This window comes from Girardinichthys multiradiatus, chromosome 18, assembly GCF_021462225.1.
Source record: "Girardinichthys multiradiatus isolate DD_20200921_A chromosome 18, DD_fGirMul_XY1, whole genome shotgun sequence".
Lineage (NCBI taxonomy): Eukaryota > Metazoa > Chordata > Actinopteri > Cyprinodontiformes > Goodeidae > Girardinichthys > Girardinichthys multiradiatus.
The window spans coordinates 14,675,287-14,692,861 of record NC_061810.1 but is presented as its reverse complement, the minus strand read 5'-3'; the positions used below and the strand labels follow the sequence as shown (position 1 = coordinate 14,692,861).

Genomic DNA, 17,575 nt, shown 5'->3' with positions numbered 1-17,575 from the left:
GACGGGACAATTGTCCAGCAGTCAAAACATCTGGCCTTTATGAAAGACTGTCACAAAGAAATCCATAAAGACATGTAGGACACACAGCAAATATGAGGAAAAATTAGCTCAGTTTTGTTCAGATGAAACCAAAACATGATTTTTTTTCATGCAAATGCTGTGAGTGGCATACCATCTCTTCAGTGAAACATGTTGATAGTAGCATCATGCTCTGGGAATGTTCCTTCAGCAGGGATGGGAAAACTGGTATGATGGAAAGATGGATGCAGCTAAATACAGGGCAATCCAGAAAGAAAACCAATTAAAGACCTTCCAGCAGTACAACAACCGTAAATATACAGCTGTAGCTACAATGATTTAGATCAAAGCATATTATTATGTTAGAATGGTCCAGTCAATGTCCAGGCCTACATCCAACTGAGAATCTATGGTAAGACTTGAAAATTGAAATACATCCTTCTTCCAATCTGGCTGAGCTTCAGCCATTTTACAAATTACTGATTCTAAACTGATAAAACTGGTGGAGACATACTCCAGCTGCAGCTGCAGTTGTAGAAAAAGGTTGTTCTACACAGTATTGACAGAGGGAGGGTGAATCTAAATGCCTGCCAGTGTTTTTTGTTTTTAGCTTTATTTGTAAAAATAAAATTGGTAAACCATTTTTTATTTTCCTTCCACTTTACAGTTATGCACCACTTTATGTTGGTCTATCAAATAAACCCCATATAAAACACACTGACCTGTCTGACTGTAACATGACAAAATGGGAAAATGTTAGAGCTATGAGTACTCAAGAAAAACCCTGTGCATGCTTAGTGATTCAGCCTTGAATGATAAAATTTGCCTTGCCTCTCAAACTGAGCATAAAACAATAATTAATTTGAGGCTATGCGTGAAAGAGGAGGCCTCATCTACAAGAGAACAAGGCTTTTAGAGTAGACTAAGGCCTGCTGCCAATCCTCTTACATTGTGCCTCATTGAAAATGGATTAGTGAGTAACACCTGCCTTTAGGCCCCAGGTCACTTTGGGAGGATTTCACTGAATGGGCCTGACCGACACCAGCCTCCCATGTAGATAATAAGATAATACTCAACAGCTTTTTTATCTTTTGTTTTTATCTGAATAAGGATCTAAGGCTCACTTCTTTCGTTTATTATTATTATGGTTTTTTTTTTTTTTTTTTTTTTTTTTACCGTGTATGGATTGTCTAACATTAAATGTCTGTCATTTTTGAGGCATGTTGTCTGAGGACTGTACTGTTTGTGGAAACACACATGAGCCTTCAGAGACGCTGACGGAGAAACGTAAGTAGCTCTCCAGGGTGCTGAAGTTGTCTCCAATGATCGGGCTGTGTGTTCGCCTGAGCGACACCGGTGTGGATAGGTGGGGACTTGGGATGAAGAAAGATGCTCAGGGCACCCTGTCTCATCGGATCCAGGAGATGTCCAGATGGTAGTAAATGCATGGTAGGTGCGCAGTGTTACTGAGGATGGTCGTTTATTTAAAAACAAAGAAACTATTTTGGATATCTCTTTTATGTTTCCATTTGCAAGTGTCATGGGTGTGAATAAACGTTAGTTAATAGTGGATAAAATTATTCACTACCTTGGACACCCTGGAAGGACAATGCGACATATTGCTCCAAATGGTTGGGACTCCAATCTTCCATGTATGGCCATAATAAAAAGCAGACAGACGACGCTGCCCCTTGGTAACTTCCTGTTATGGATTCTGCTAGGGGTTCTCACCTTCCCCTGCTGCGTTCACTGTCTAATATTCAAAGTGGGGGTTTTGGGGCCTTGGGACTGCGACTCTGTTTACTACAGGGCCCTTCCCACCGCGGCGGCCAGGCTCGCCGTGAGCAGGATCAACGGAGACCCCGGTCTGGATTTGGGTCTAACAATGGACTTCATTGTCCTGCAGGAGCCTTGCGAAACCTCCAAAGCCCTCACGGCATATATTTACTATGAACATTTAGCGGACGCTTTTGTTGGCCCCACCAACCCGGGATACTGCATCGCTGCGTCCCTGCTGGCCAAGAACTGGGATAAGGCGCTATTCTCCTTCAGCTGTGTCACCTACGAGCTGGACTTCATGCTTGGACACCCAACTTTTGCTCGGACAGTCCCTTTTCCCCCAGACGTGCTCTTCACCGTGTTTAAACACTTCCGGTGGGCCAGCTCCGTGGTGGTCTCATCTAATGAGGACATCTGGATAGACACTGCTGGGAGAGTGACTGCTGCTCTGAGGAGGAGGGGGCTTCCCGTGGGTTTGGTTACAGCTATGGGTCTGAACGACACGGAGGTGGAGAGCACGCTGAGAAAGATCCAAAATTCAGGAGAAGTAAGGGGTGAGTTTGGCTGAATAAATACCTCACTGTTTCGTTTATTTTAAAAAACTACAGAGCCTTGCAAACGTATTTCACATTTTGTCACGTTATAACTGCAAATTTCAATGGGTTTTGTTTGGGATTGTATCTAATAAATGAGTATATCCACCCTTTGTTGCATTTACAGCAAGATGTTTGGGGATAGGTCTACCAGCTTTGTTTATTTAAAGACTAAATCCCATTCTTATTAGCATATTAGCTCCAGCTCACGTACATAAACATCACTGTTCAAGCCTTGCGACGGATTGTCAAGTGGATTCTTGTCTAGACTTAGACTGGGCCATTCTAACACATTCTAATACGTTTTGATCTAAATCATTTTATCCATCCATCTCCCTGTCCACTCCGACCAACTTCCATGTCTCTGGATACACCAAACACTTTCTTTCTTTGCTTTTTCCCCTACATGGCTTTTGCTGAACTCATCTGGGTGGGGACTCCTCATCTCCTTCTTCCAACAAATGCTTTTCTTATTGCCACTCTTCCATAATAGCTATTTACCAATAGCCAGACAACCAACAGCTGTCCTATCAGCATATTCTCCCACCTGAGCTGTGAATCTCTGCAGCCCCTCCAGAGATACCAAAGGTCTCTTTGCTGCTTCTCAGATAAAAGCTACCCACACCCAGCCTGCTAGTTTAGGTGAATCTTTGAATAATTTAGATGATGGATTGACCAGTTCTCCATGAGATGTCCTAACCCTGTTTAAGATTCTTCACAATATTATGATGAATTGAACAGTGCTCTGTGGGGTGTCCAAAGCTTGCCATAATGTTTTATAACCTAACCCTGCTTTTAGCTACTCCACAAGTTGTCTCTGACTTGTCTTGGCTTTGTTCCTTGGTCTTCATGCTATATTTGTTCACTAATGTCCTCTAACAAATGAAAAAAAATAATACTTTGAAGTTAATGTAACAAAATGTGAAAAGATTTAAGGAGTTTGAATACTTTTGCAAGACACTGTGTATGCCTATATTTGTGACATAAGACAAGAGATGCACAGAGTAGGCCTGTGACTCTAGTAAAGCACAAAATGTCAAAGTATACATATTTCTACTCTAATTATAAAGTAAAAAAGGACAAACAAAACATGTCTGCTATTATCATTCCAGAGCATCCTGCTAAATTGTAAAATTGTAAAAAGAGAATTGTAAAAAAACTGTACCAGCTGCAGAACTGCAAGCATTGTGATACCACCATTATATTTTCAGTGATCATAATGTGCATGCACTCCATCCTGGTTGGCGGCGAGTACCAGGCCACCTTTCTCACAAAGGCACACAAGATGGGCATGACCTCAGGAAAGTACGTGTTTGTGCCCTACGATACTCTCCACTTCAGCATGCCCTATAGCAACGTCTCCCACTTCCCTCTTCGAAACAACAGCATTCTGAGGGAGGCCTATGATGCTGTCCTCACCATCACTGTGGCCTCAGAGCTGCTGTCTTTCAACGAGGCGTTCACTGCCTCCAAGAAGAGCCAGGAGGTGACACTCCCAGTGCAGGCTGAGCAGGTAGGCAATGTTTGAATGTCGCAGCAATAGATGGATTCACCCTTTTCTTTTACTTTTCAAAGTTCACAGTAGTTTTTGCATTCACTGATTTATGCTAAGCGACCCTTTTAAAAATTTTTTTTATAAAGCAGCAGATGTTTGGCATATTTAAATTGCCAGTTTTTTTTTTCTAGGGAACAAAAATATCTTTCTGGCGAGGGTTTAAATGAGAGATTTAGGGATGGCAGTGGTGCACGAGTTAAGCACACGACCCGTGTACAGAGACCTTGGTCCTCGACGCGGCTGTCATTGGCTAAGTTCCGTCCCGTTGACATTCGCCGCATGTCTCCCCCCTCTCTACACCGCATTTCCTATCAGATCCCTTTTGAAAACAACTGAGAAAATATAGACCACTAGTGCCTAAAAAATTATTTTCCAAATTTGTAGCTTTACTGAACAAATAGCATTACAAAATACAAGGAACGCAGGAGACAGACGAAGGATAAAGTTGAGGGGAAGTTAAATGGACTGAACTTATATAGCGCTTTTCCAGTCATACAGACCGCTCAAAGCGCTTTACACTAGAGCCACATTCACCCAATCGCACTCACACATTCATACACCGATACGCAGATCGGTAGGCAACTTGAGATTAAGTGCCTTGCCCAGGGGCACATCGACCTATGGCAGGAGGAAGCTGGAATCAAACCCACAACCTTCTGATTGCAAGACGACTACTCTTCCTACTGAGCCACAGTTGAAAGCATAGTCAAATGAAAACGATATCCTAAACTTTGGACATGAATATAAAGCAGCATTTAATCCATTACCTGAGCATACAAGCCTAGCAAGACATGACCATCCACCTAAACTGACAGGCTGCACAAGGAGGGCCTTTATCAGAGAAACAGCCAATAGTCACAAGGTATCTCTGGATGAGCTGCAGAGATCCACACCTCAGGTGAGAGAATCCATTGATAGATGAACTATTAGTGATGCCTGCTATAAATTTGGCCATTAAAGAAGAGCAACATGCGGAAACCCAATGTTCAAAAAGCCATAAAATATCCTGTTTGCAATTTATCAAAACGTGTTGGGGACACAACAACCATGTTGAACAAAAGGCTATGGTCAGATAACACCAAAATGGAATTATTTGGCTTACATGCAAAATACTATGTATGGCGGAAAACTAACTCTGCACATCACCCTGAATGCACAATAACCACTAGGAAACACGGCGATAGTAGGATCATGCTGTGGGGATGCTTTTCTTCAGAGGGGACAGGTAGGCTGATCAATGTTGATGGAAAGACAGATGGTGCTGAATACAGGGTAATCTTGGAAGAAATCCAGTTAGATGGTATAAAAGACTTGAAACGGAGGTGAAAATTCACCTTCCAGAAGAACAACAGCCCTAAACATACAGCCAGAGCTACAACAGAATGATTTAGATCAAAGCACATTCATGTGTTAGAAAGGCAAAGTCAATCTCCAGATCTAAATCCAAATAAGAATTGGTGGTAAGACCGAAAATAACTGTTGGTGTTGGTCTATCATACAAAAGCCTAATAAATGACAAAAAAATGGGAAACAAATGAAGGGGAGTGAATACTTTTACAAGCCGCTGTAATAAAAATATTTGTTATTAATTTAGAAAGAGAAATTATGATGCTACAGTAAAAGTTGTTGATATAAATTAAAACATCCATTTAATATGAAGCAACATGAAAAACACAGTAAGGGGCAGGAAAGCAGATAAAGTAGGATCTCTTTAATAATTTTTTCATTTTAATCCATAATTTGGTATTTGGTTTCCAGTTGCCTATCTGTTCACAACATGACCTAAAAAACATTAACACCTGCTTTTGTTGCAACCCCTAGTAAATGTTGTACTGTACCCTGCAGGTTAACCCTCTGTTTGGAACCATCTACAACAGCATATACCTACTGGCCAGGTCCATTCATAATGCCAGGAAAGCTGGGATGCAACTTTCAGGCTCGAATCTGGCCTACTTCACCAAGAACATAAGCTTTAATGGTTTCAACCAGAAGGTTCAGGTGGACGCAAGCAGGGAAGTTAAGACCAACTATGTCATCTTGGACTCTGACAGCAGGAGTAGTCAGCTTTACCAGGCCTACTTTGTGGATCTAAAGGCAGGAGAGCTTCGTTTTGCAGGAAGGTCTATTCATTTTCCAGGAGGATCCCCTCCAAAGGCTGACTCCCTCTGCTGGTTTGATGAGAACGGCATTTGCACAGGAGGTACAAGGCCCTTCTGATTTAGATGTTTGACATCCACACTTGAATCACTTGCCCACCCCAAACACTTCCAACCCTGTTAAGTGATGTGCTCTTATTTTTAGGTGTGGAGGTGTCGTACATAATAATAGTGTTGGCTGTGATCCTTAGTTTGGCTGTAGGAGGGCTCTTCATAACTATTTACATCAGGTATGGTCTGCCAAGATGGTTGCTTTCAGATTTCTAGTTCTAGAAGCAGTTCTGTTACTGGCTGGCCTGATTTTCTTTTACCTTTTCTGTAACCTTTTGGCAGGAGGAGACTTCAACAAATCCAGTTGATCAAAGGTCCCAATCGGATCCTGCTGACTTTAGAAGATCTCACTTTTATCAATCCTCAGCTTAGCAAAAAGGCAAGCTGCAACCAGTCATAAATTTCATCTTAACCTCATTTAACTAAAAGCTCTATTCACAGCGAGTTTGCTAAAATTTGCTAATTTATTTGATTAAAGAACAAAGGAAGATCACTTTTACATTTGCATAGATCAATTTTATCCTATTAAGAAAACCAAAAGAAAAGTCTAGAAACTGATGACAGAAATCCACTCAAAACAATAACAGGATATTAAAATGTTACATTGTCATTCTGCAAATTAAGGTAGTCAACAGTCTGCTCTGTATCAATAAGGCTATGCTCTTGCTGTAAATAATGAAGAATGAGCTTTTATTTAAATAATCACAGTTGTCGCAGGAATATACCACTGTATATAAAACGCAATATCACTTTCTGCAAACAAAAATCAGAAAACCTTTGAGAAGAGTTTGTGTATAGCTCTAATAATTCCTAGTACAGTTTTAGAGCATAGATTGTGCTTAGAATAGGATAGAATAGAATAGAATTATCCTTTATTGTCCCTCAGAGGGGAAATTGTACCAGCAGCAAAGTGACTTTTAAACAGGAGCATGCAGACTGACACAAAGGTAAAATATAAGAACAAATAACAAGGATAATAGGAAAAATACTGCACCTTTATCATTCAGCCTGTGGGCTGAAAGGTTTTATTTTTCAGCCTTTGATTTTTTTAACAGAGTATTGTTCAAATGCTATATATAAATCTATAAACTTTCAGTTTAAAATCAACTAATCTCTAGTGAAGTGTGAAGACCAAACTCTCAGTAAAATATCCTTTCATAGCAAATCTTGACTCTCTCACCTGTCACCAGTTCTACCACTAATTGTAGAGCCTACCAAAACAACAACAATGGTAAATTATTTAAATCTTCTTTCTTCACTCTCTGTCTGTCACTTTTTCTTCATTGTGTTGCTGGCATTGATAACTAAATGTTCACACATTTAGTGGCAGATTGTTGTCCAAGTCCTGCTCTACAGGCAGATTCAGAAAGTATTTTGTCTCTCAGGCCATCAGACTGTTTAACTCTCTCAAAGAACGTTTTGCTGCAATACGGACACTTGAGTATATATCCTCCCTCTTGTACGTGTCTTCTCCACATATTTGCATGCTTGCACTGCATACCTGTATATAGGATATTTATTTATATTTATTAATCTAATATTACATTACAACATGCATATTATTGCATTGCTTATGTCAGACCTGTTAATAGAATGTAATTTCTGTCTGGCAAGCTGATATTGTGAGTTCTAACAACATAGTTATTTACAATTTTTATAGGATTTTGTATGACTTAGTTTACAATATGTCACCTTGAACTTCCCTCTGGGATCAATAAAGTATCTATCTATCTATCTATCTATCTATCTATCTATCTATCTATCTATCTATCTATCTATCTATCTATCTATCTATCTATCTATCTATCTATCTATCTATCTATCTATCTATCTATCTATCTATCTATCTATCTATCTATCTATCTATCTATCTATCTATCTATCTATCTATCTATCTATCTATCTATCTATCTATCTATCTATCTATCTATCTATCTATCTATCTATCTATCTATCTATCTATCTATCTATCTATCTATCTATCTATCTATCTATCTATCTATCTATCTATCTATCTATCTATCTATCTATCTGTGCATGCTAAACAATACACATCAAATAGTTTGTTGCACTTTCAACAATGGATCAACTCTTCTGTTATGTTTGCTGTCACACAGAAAATTACTTTAGAGGACCTGTGTGAGTCCAGGAGCGCTCTGGATGAGAAGTCTGTAGACCCTTCCAACTCTGTTAACAGCATGCAGACAGCAACTCATGAGAATTCAAACGTCGCTGTTTATGAGGTGAGTTACAGTGCTGCTGGACCCAAAGGTATGCAGGAAACAAGGATTTTAGAAACGTGTTAATTGGTTGAGTGGCTAAATTAATCAAATATCATAACTGAATAAATTGACATTAGTTCGGTTGAATGTGTTCAATCTACTAAATTATTTTAACTTCTAAAATTTCAAAATAATTGTACAATCTGTCTATATTCTGTGTTTGGAGAGATAGCAGTGATTTCAAGATTCAAGAAACTAAAAGCAAAGATGTTGTTTTTTAAGATGTCTTTCTTTTTCATATTTGTCTTGACTTGATTGAAACCACAGTTTAACATTTGTATAAGAAAAATCTGCTCCTTCTTGTAGGGTGACTGGGTTTGGCTCAAGAAATTTGAAGAGGGCCAATTCAAGGAGATGAAACAAAGCACAACCAAGATTTTCACAAAGGTAGGGCAATACATCATTATACTTTGACAATTAATCAGTCATTTATTGTGCTAATAACGTTCATGAGAATTTATAACATGTTTCCCTGTGTGGACTAAACAGAACAGTAATCGTTAAAGAAATCCATATTACATGTTTCTTCTGTCTTCTACAGATGAAGGACCTGAGAAATGAAAATGTAAACCCATTTCTGGGCTTCTTTTTGGATTGCTTTATGTTTGCTGTGGTGACGGAGCACTGCTCACGGGGCAGTCTGCAGGACCTGCTCAGAAACGAAGACGTTAAATTAGACTGGATGTTTAAGTCCTCACTTTTACTTGATCTTATCAAGGTAAACATTACTATTTGATTCTTCATGCTTTAAAACCCAATTCCTCCATGGGTGCATTTGACTTGTGTCATTTTGGGAGTTTTAGAAACTCAAGTCAATTTATTTAACCACCATTTTGTACGCTGTTTGCTTACAAATAAACAACAATGTTGAACATGTTGTGTCTCCAGGGTATGAAATATCTGCACCACAGGGAGTTCCCCCATGGCAGACTCAAATCTCGAAACTGTGTGGTGGACGGGCGCTTTGTACTCAAGATTACAGACTATGGCTTCAATGAGCTGCTGGAGTCTCAGAAAGCGCCCTTTGAAGAACCGCCGCCTGAAGGTAGCCTACCTTTGTTTTAGAAAATATACAGAGGTGGGAAGAGTAGAAAATGATCTTAAGGTACCATATACTCAAATTGTAACACACTAACTAATATTATCTAATTTTAGTTTGTAAGCTACTAATGCCTGAAATTAGCTCTTGGCAGCTTATATGCTATCATGTGGATATTAGCTAGTAAGTATATTCTTGCATATTAGATTAGCACAGTAGTTAAATGTAGCTCTTAAAGGCTTACAGAGCTAATGTTTACTAACATGCTAAGGTTTGCATGCACCACCATACTTTGTTTTTTCAGTGGGACACATGTAAACACTTTTTCTGCAGTTTCTTTTTCATTTCTGCAATACTTTACCTACTGTTTACATTTGCTTACCATTGAATATCCAGAGACACCTGTTTTTACTTTCACCTATACCTTTAATACATGAGTTGAGTACTTCATTAAGGGATTCATTTATGTCATTCATGTCACCATTTTAAGTTCATTTGAACACATTATATTAGAACTGTATTTATTTAAATATTTCTGCTCTTCAATTATTTCCACTAATGTGCTTCGGTTTAGCTCCTTCAGCAGATCAGTGTACCACTTTAACATACAGCAAAACAATACAGAAAATGCGCAGTTTTGTATTTTGGAAAAAGGTTCTTGGTACTACATATTTTTATATTAAAGTGGAACTAAACCCCATGTAAAAGAATAACTCCGCCCCAGACAAATTTTGAAAAATGTCTCTAAAGTGGCCAGCGCCAAGTGTGGGGATGTGCTGATGGGGTTAAGCGCAGCGTGGTCAGAAGGATGAGGGAAAGTGGCAGCTAGCTTGTTTTGGTATATTGAAACATGGAGAGTGAGCAGAGCGACGCTGGTAGTTTAACCACAGATAGATCTTTTGAGGTGGAGGATTTTTCCTAGTCACCAGAGGTTAAGAGAGGCTTTACGGAGCCCAGCGGGCACTCGGAAGCCGACGCAGGCGCAGCAGTGGAGAAACACTAAGGTCTGATTGAGACGGTTTTATACCGGAACTGGGGGTTGTGATGTAAGCATATTATACCAAACCTTACCGTTTAAACCAATAGGAAAATTCAACTGCAGTAACCACCGTTCAACCCTAAGAGGGCAACACTAACATGGTTTTAGGACAAATATTGCAGAATTAAACAAGTTTAATTTTACATGTAAACAGCACAGTGACATAAAGATAGCATCCTTAAGGCCCAGTTTATACAGCTTATCTGCAAAAAAAGTTGATTTGGGGTTTAGGTCCTCTTTAAGTTACTTTGTTTTCTTAACTGAACCCTGTATAAACACATGTGCAATTGCATATGAGTCCTTCTTTTTCTTTTCTTTTTTTTCTCAGAGCTATTCTGGACAGCCCCTGAGTTTCTGAGGGACCTTTCTCATTTCCGTAAAGGAACGTCTAAGGGAGATGTTTATAGTTTTTCTATAATCCTTCAAGAGGTTGTAGTGAGAGGCCCACCATACTGCATGTTGGATTTACCCCCTGAAGGTATATATTTCTACAGAGGAAATCTCCGACTGCCCCATGACTGAAACAGATACTTTTATTGCATTTAAATGCTATGTGCATCTGTTTTGTTATGTTGTTATTGTTCCATGCATTTGAACTGAATACAAATATTTGCCTGTTCAAGATAAAACAAAATAAATAGAATAAAATTTAGATGTACCTGTTTGCACAATAAATTTCATCTTCACATTAGTTAATCCCAACCATTCTAATTAACACTGTTTGCTCCTTACTTTTTAGTTATAAAGCTTTAAACTTTGGCAAAGGTTCACTACAAAAACTACAGCAAGAAATGGTTATGGATATACAGTGCCCAGCACAATTACTGGTACATTGGTCGAGTTGCCTGTGTACATGTACTCCTAATACTTCCCTGCAAAACAAAATTAACTAAAGCATTTTAATTCTATGCTTTACTTTTTTTAAACTAATTAGTGTCTAGGAACTTTTCTTTAGTAATCTCTGACATCCTGTTTGCTTGCTGTAAATATAGGACATGACACAGATCCCCATTTCTGTTAAACACAAGACAGAATGCCATTTAAGGATGTGTATTGATCTATGTATGACATGAATATTGCTACAGAAAAATAGCTTCTTGCCTTAACTTATCTACGCCCATATCTACACAATAACTTAAAACTACTGGTAGAATATTGGCTCTGTTCAAAATACAACAAATCTATCCCATCTCCCTAATTTTGTCCCCAGAAATTATCCGCAAGGTAAAAAAGCCTCCACCAATGTGCCGTCCTACAGTCGCACCGGATCAGGCTCCGCTTGAATGTATCCAGCTAATGAAGCAGTGCTGGAGCGAACAGCCTGACCGCAGACCGACTTTTGATGAGATCTTTGACAGGGTGCCATTTTGCAGACCATCTTTTGCTCCAATTATTTCACAGAGTACAGTATAAACTCATCAAACCAATTAAACACATGCCATTTTATATGTCCATCAGTTCAAGATCATTAACAAAGGCAAGAAGACCAATATCATTGATTCCATGCTGAGGATGCTGGAGCAGTACAGCTCTAACCTGGAGGATCTCATCAGAGAGAGAACAGAGGAGCTGGAGGTGGAAAAGCAGAGAACGGAGAAGCTGCTTTCTGAGATGCTTCCACCGTGAGTTAACAAAATGACACACACATACAGTGTGAGTGTTTGTCACCTTCCTTTAATTGTGTCTCCATGTCTTCTGTCCAGTTCTGTTGCTGAGGCTCTTAAGACTGGCGCCACAGTGGAGCCAGAGTACTTTGATCAGGTGACAATCTACTTCAGTGACATCGTGGGTTTCACCACCATCTCCTCGCTAAGTGATCCCATTGAAGTGGTAGATCTTCTAAATGACCTCTACACACTGTTTGATGCTGTGCTCAGCAGCCATGATGTCTACAAGGTCAGAGAATGCTGTAAATGTTGCTAAAAGCAACTTTTGAGGTCCTAAATCAAAATTCTGTTGGAGTTGTGTTCTTTAACAACGTTTGTCTAAAGTTCACACGGAAAGATATTGGGACCTTGAAAACTAAACAAATGTGTGGATTTTTGATCAGGTGGAGACCATTGGGGATGCTTACATGGTAGCATCAGGCTTGCCTAAGAAGAACGGCAACAAGCACGCTGCAGAGATTGCCAACATGTCTCTGAACATCCTCAGCTCAGTGGGCTCATTCCACATGCGACACATGCCAGACGTGCCCGTCAGGATACGAATAGGAATTCACTCAGGTGGGGTGGCAAACCAGTATGGTTAACATGTCTATTCTTTTGCATTCTTATTGTCGAATTCATTGTAAAACTGGATGAATTTTGATTTTGGTTTCATTGACTTGTTCTCAGGTTTGAGGCCAGTTTGTGTTTTTAAATTAAAGGACCGTTGACATTTATATGAAGTCATCATAGACATAAATTTCATGTTAACTTGGGACTTTTAGTGGTAGATTTAGAACTTTTTCCCATGTTTGAATGACTATCATAACAAACAAGTGAATTTTAAAAGCAAGTGCAGAAGTATTTATTCATTGCTGACTTTCTCTAATCTACACAGGGTCAAAATTATAAATACAGACTTTATTTATACTGTATAGCAGAGTTCATTTAAATTAGTTGATTTCCTGGAACAGAGCCAGGTTCTAAGCATTTTTCATAAACGTCTTGTAGGGTAGAGGCTTGATGTTAACCTACTTTATCCATTCCATAAACATTACTGAATGTGTGTTAATGCACATTGTCCTTTTGGAAGATCCAGCTGTGTCCTTGTTCCAAACATCAAGCTGTTGAAGAGAAGTTAAGGAATTTAGAGATTATTTTTCTTTAATTCCCACATTTAGAGTGGAATAGAACTTATTTATTGCATGCTGTCAGTCAGCTGTGTAAGTGAGTTCCCATGAGTTGCTGCCCACTGACAAAGTCTGCTGCAGCTGCAACTAGCAACAAGAGCCAGTCTGTAGGTAAGATAAACAGCCTACTACTGTGTCTCTAAAAGGGCCACTAACCTGGATAGTCAACTAGCTAACATCAATTTGTCAGACTCCCAGCCTTAATTTACAAAGAGCATATTGCAAAAAAACAACATTTAGTACAATAAGCATATTTATTTAAGAATTACTGCACTTAAATGATGCCTATTGCATTTTTTGTTTGAAAGATTGAAATGATGACAGATTGAAATAATGTAGCATGACCTGAAACAGGCGGTTCACACAAGAAAAGCCTCCTATCCATCTGAATCAAAACAATGCTGCTAAGACAAATTGACCAAATGTCCTGTGATATATAAGACTCAGTTGTCAATTATCCCAAAAGCTTACGGGCAGTTGTTGCCACCAACGGTAGCAAATAATTTTAACTTACTTTCACTCAGGACCAGGGTGAATTTTCGTAACACTATACATGAGTTAACAAAGCATATTTCCCTACAAAGGACTCTCTCTCTGCTGTTTTGCATTAGCATAATACGTTGTCCATTTGTGTTTTTGCTCAAGGGCCCTGTGTCGCTGGGGTTGTAGGACTGACCATGCCTCGGTACTGCCTTTTTGGAGACACCGTCAACACTGCCTCTCGTATGGAATCCACTGGGCTGCGTCAGTATCCCATACAGATTTACTCCAAATTGTGTTGCTTTGTCATTTTTTCCATTTGCTTCAGTCTTTAAATTTCCTCCTTCCATCTTAGCTTATAGAATCCATGTAAATTGTAGCACTGTGAAGATCCTTCGTTCTCTCAATGACGGATATAAAATAGAAGTCAGAGGCAAGACAGAGCTGAAGGTAACAGAATTGGAGGATGTGAAGGAATGATTAGTTCTATTGGTTTTACACTGGATCGGTTCAGAGTAACTGTTTGCTCCTTACTTGCAGGGTAAAGGTATAGAGGAGACGTACTGGCTTGTGGGAAAAACCAACTTTACGAAACCTTTGCCTAAACCACCAGAAATAAGACCAGGGTAAGACTCCAAATCTCATGATACTCTGAACATTTGCATGCTTAACCAAAATGAGAAAAATAAAATATGGGCAACTATGCCAGCAATATCTTGATGTACACTTGCCTACTTTGTCACATTACAACCCCAAACTGCAAAGCATTATATTGGGATGTTTTGTGTTAGACTGACACAAAGTAGTGCCTAATTGTGAAAGGGAGTGAAAATAATACCTGGTTTCTAAAAACGTTGACAAATAAAAATCTGAAAAGTGTGGTGTACATTTGTATTCAGCCCCCACAATCGATGCTTTGTAGAACCGGTTTTTGCTGCAATTGCAGTTGCCTTTTGCAGATTGTCTCTATCAGCTTTATGGATAGGCGGTAAAATATTTGCCCATACTTCTTTGCAAAATAGTTCAGTATTGCCAAAGATTTCTATTTGGGTTAAGGTCTTGACGTTGTGCGAGCCATGCTAACACATGTATGGGCTTTATTTGAATGATTCCATCCACATGTGGCTATATTTTTAGGGTAATTTTCCTGTTTGAAGATGGATCTTCATCCCAGTCTTAAGTCTTTTGCAGCCTTAAAAGGTTTTCTTCCAGGATTGTCCTGTATCAAAGAGAAGCATCCCCACAGCATGATGCTTTGGTTTTTTTTCTTGTCACTCCTCCATAAAGGCTAGAGATCATGGCTAACAGTAGTTATCCTGTCAATAGATTTTTCCACCTGATCTGTGTATCTTTGCAGCTCTTCCAGAGTTACTAAAGACTTTTGGTTTATTCTCTGATAAATGCTTTTCACCACAATCGATGGATAGATATATTATTTTCTTTCTAAATTACAATTTTGTTGCATAACATCCCAGCTAAAATGCTCAGAAGTTGTATACTGCTGTAATGTGACAAATGTGAACCAAAACTTCAGGGATATTTGTAATATATAAATGCAGTTTTACAAGGCACTGCATTTGTATAACTGCCGTACAAACTGCCGTTGTCAACTGTTGCTTCAGGGAAGACAATCATGGGCTCAAACCTGAGGAAATAGCTGCCTACAGGAGAAAGAAAGCTGAGAAAAAGGCTTGACCCTCTCATATTAAATACAGGAGGTACCGAGCTGCATGCGGTCTGGTGTTGTGCTGTGGGTGTTTTACTATGGCTTTTCTGTTGGTTTGATGTGACCCAACTGTGTCCTCTGAATCTCCACACACACAGTTTCCTCTTATTGATTTCGGAATCTCACTGATTGATAGCCTCATTAATCTCTTGATCTTATCACCTTCCTCCTCTTTTCCTTAAGTGGATTGGGGGAAACACTCCTTGTTTACTGCATTCATTCTTTTTTGTGTTGGCTAATAGAGTTCCCCTTTATTTCTTTAATTTTTTAATTTAAATTTCATTTACCGTGTTCGTGGGAGTACTTGTTGCATGTTTTGTGTTACACCAATGTGTTCCCTTAAATTAGCTGGATTGTACAACAGTGGCTTTAACTCCACATTTTCCTTCAAACTAGGGACAACTGGCAAGAGATGGTGACAGAAGAGATCAAGACTCATTTCCGTAAGGCCAACAGGCAGGTGGACAAAAAAATCTGAATCACTAAGAGGAAGAGGAGCAAATAAATCAAAGAAGGGTCTACAGAGAAGCAAAGGAAGGAGACATCCAGATGAAGAAAGAGAAGAAGACCTGAGAGCAGCACCCAACCTCTCACTGTGGCTTAATGAAAACTTGTTTAAGAGGATTGTTTATCGACTGGCTAATCTTCCTGCAGCCAGCACAGCAGAACATGATGGTGCTAATGTAATGAGAGTGATCACATCACCTGCCTGCCTACCTGCTGCCAACAAGTACTCGCTTCTTAATGAAGGATGAGCTCGTTCATTCCTCTCTGCAATCACTGGCCACTGCGTGGTCCACTACTTCAGGGCAATCAGAGGTTCACCCCTCCAAAGACTGAACGCCCTAAACGCCTATTTCAAAGTGAAATGTTACGTTAAAGCTGTTTTTAGTCAAGCTACATAGCTGAGCCTGTTATGTAGCTGTTTATAATAGTATGTGTTACTAGCCATCCAAAGCTGGAGGGTAACAGCTGCTGTTGTGTAAAACTATTTGAAAATAATAATCTACCTGCCACTTTTATTTGTCTGTCAGCAAACCAAGACTGAGATTAGCCTCCTATAACAGGCTTTTAACAGTAACAACACTTTCTTTGGTTTATTGTAAAGACATGAGGTCAGTTTTTAAGAGATACTGAAAGAAAATAAAAAAGTATAGTTTATTCATGTTTACTGTGAGATTTTGAGATCCTTCAATAAGACAAATGTTTTGCAAAGCTCAGTAATGACCTTCCAAAGAAAGCTGGTGTTGTAAAGCTTGGTGTCAGCACTTTAACTTTCCAGAATTTTGTTGTTACTTTTAAGGTCAAACAAATTGTTTAGGTGTTTTTATCTGATTCTGTAATGACCAGAAGGTCATTTTGTAGTTTCTTTCTTTTCTTGAACTTTTCGTAGACATTATTGGTGGTCCTAAGGAGTTTGTTATTCCCAGATAAAATCAAATAACACCTCTCTCATCAGCATGGGTTTTGAAAATAACTAATTTAAAAAGCTTTGAAATAATGTTTCGGATTCAGTTTCTCCGTAATGTCCAGAAAACATAAAAATACTGTTTCATTTCTGTTTAATTACTTAAAACATTGGTTGGATATTATCATTGTCTTCTTTTAAATAAATCTTCTTTTGCTGTAGTTTTTCACATATGACAATCAGGTAAAATGAAAGTAAAATGACAAAAAATAGAGATGAAAGGACCAATTTCATAGAAAGGAGTGCATTCCTAAATGTTTGTATTTGCCTAAGCTTAAATCTTGCAGCAGATTTCATCAATAAAGAAGTCTTCAACAGTACCTTAAAACTAAAAAAGTTGTTTTTAAACCCCACTGATCCCTTTAGGCTTCGTTTTATGTGCTTGATTTCAAAATAACAGCAACATCTGAGAGCTGTGTATAGTGTGGACATATTTGAATGTTGTATGTTTCATATATTTTAACTGCAATGCAAAGCACAATCTATATGTAAATAATTACCATATAAATAAATTCATTTGTACCACTTTGTCCACAGTTATGAAGTTGTTTTA

General features: G+C 38.8%; 1 protein-coding gene across 2 annotated transcripts; it reads left to right on the top strand.

Moving 5' to 3' along the window:
- Positions 1 to 1,066: 1,066 nt before the first annotated feature.
- Positions 1,067 to 17,547, top strand: gucy2f (guanylate cyclase 2F, retinal). 2 transcript variants are annotated; one of them, XM_047390688.1, is made up of 19 exons: positions 1,067 to 2,351; positions 3,602 to 3,903; positions 5,791 to 6,145; positions 6,247 to 6,331; positions 6,435 to 6,531; positions 8,270 to 8,395; positions 8,741 to 8,821; positions 8,976 to 9,152; positions 9,323 to 9,479; positions 10,841 to 10,990; positions 11,723 to 11,871; positions 11,971 to 12,134; positions 12,216 to 12,408; positions 12,563 to 12,737; positions 13,994 to 14,092; positions 14,184 to 14,278; positions 14,369 to 14,454; positions 15,451 to 15,546; positions 15,951 to 17,547. In XM_047390688.1, the coding sequence occupies exons 1-18, from the start codon at positions 1,628 to 1,630 to the stop codon at positions 15,521 to 15,523; spliced, it is 3,288 nt and encodes a 1,095-aa protein (XP_047246644.1). In that variant the 5' UTR covers positions 1,067 to 1,627; the 3' UTR covers positions 15,524 to 15,546; positions 15,951 to 17,547. The 2 variants fall into 2 exon arrangements, with proteins under 2 accessions (XP_047246644.1, XP_047246643.1); XM_047390687.1 differs by lacking the exon at positions 15,451 to 15,546.
- The last annotated feature ends 28 nt before the right edge of the window (positions 17,548 to 17,575 follow it).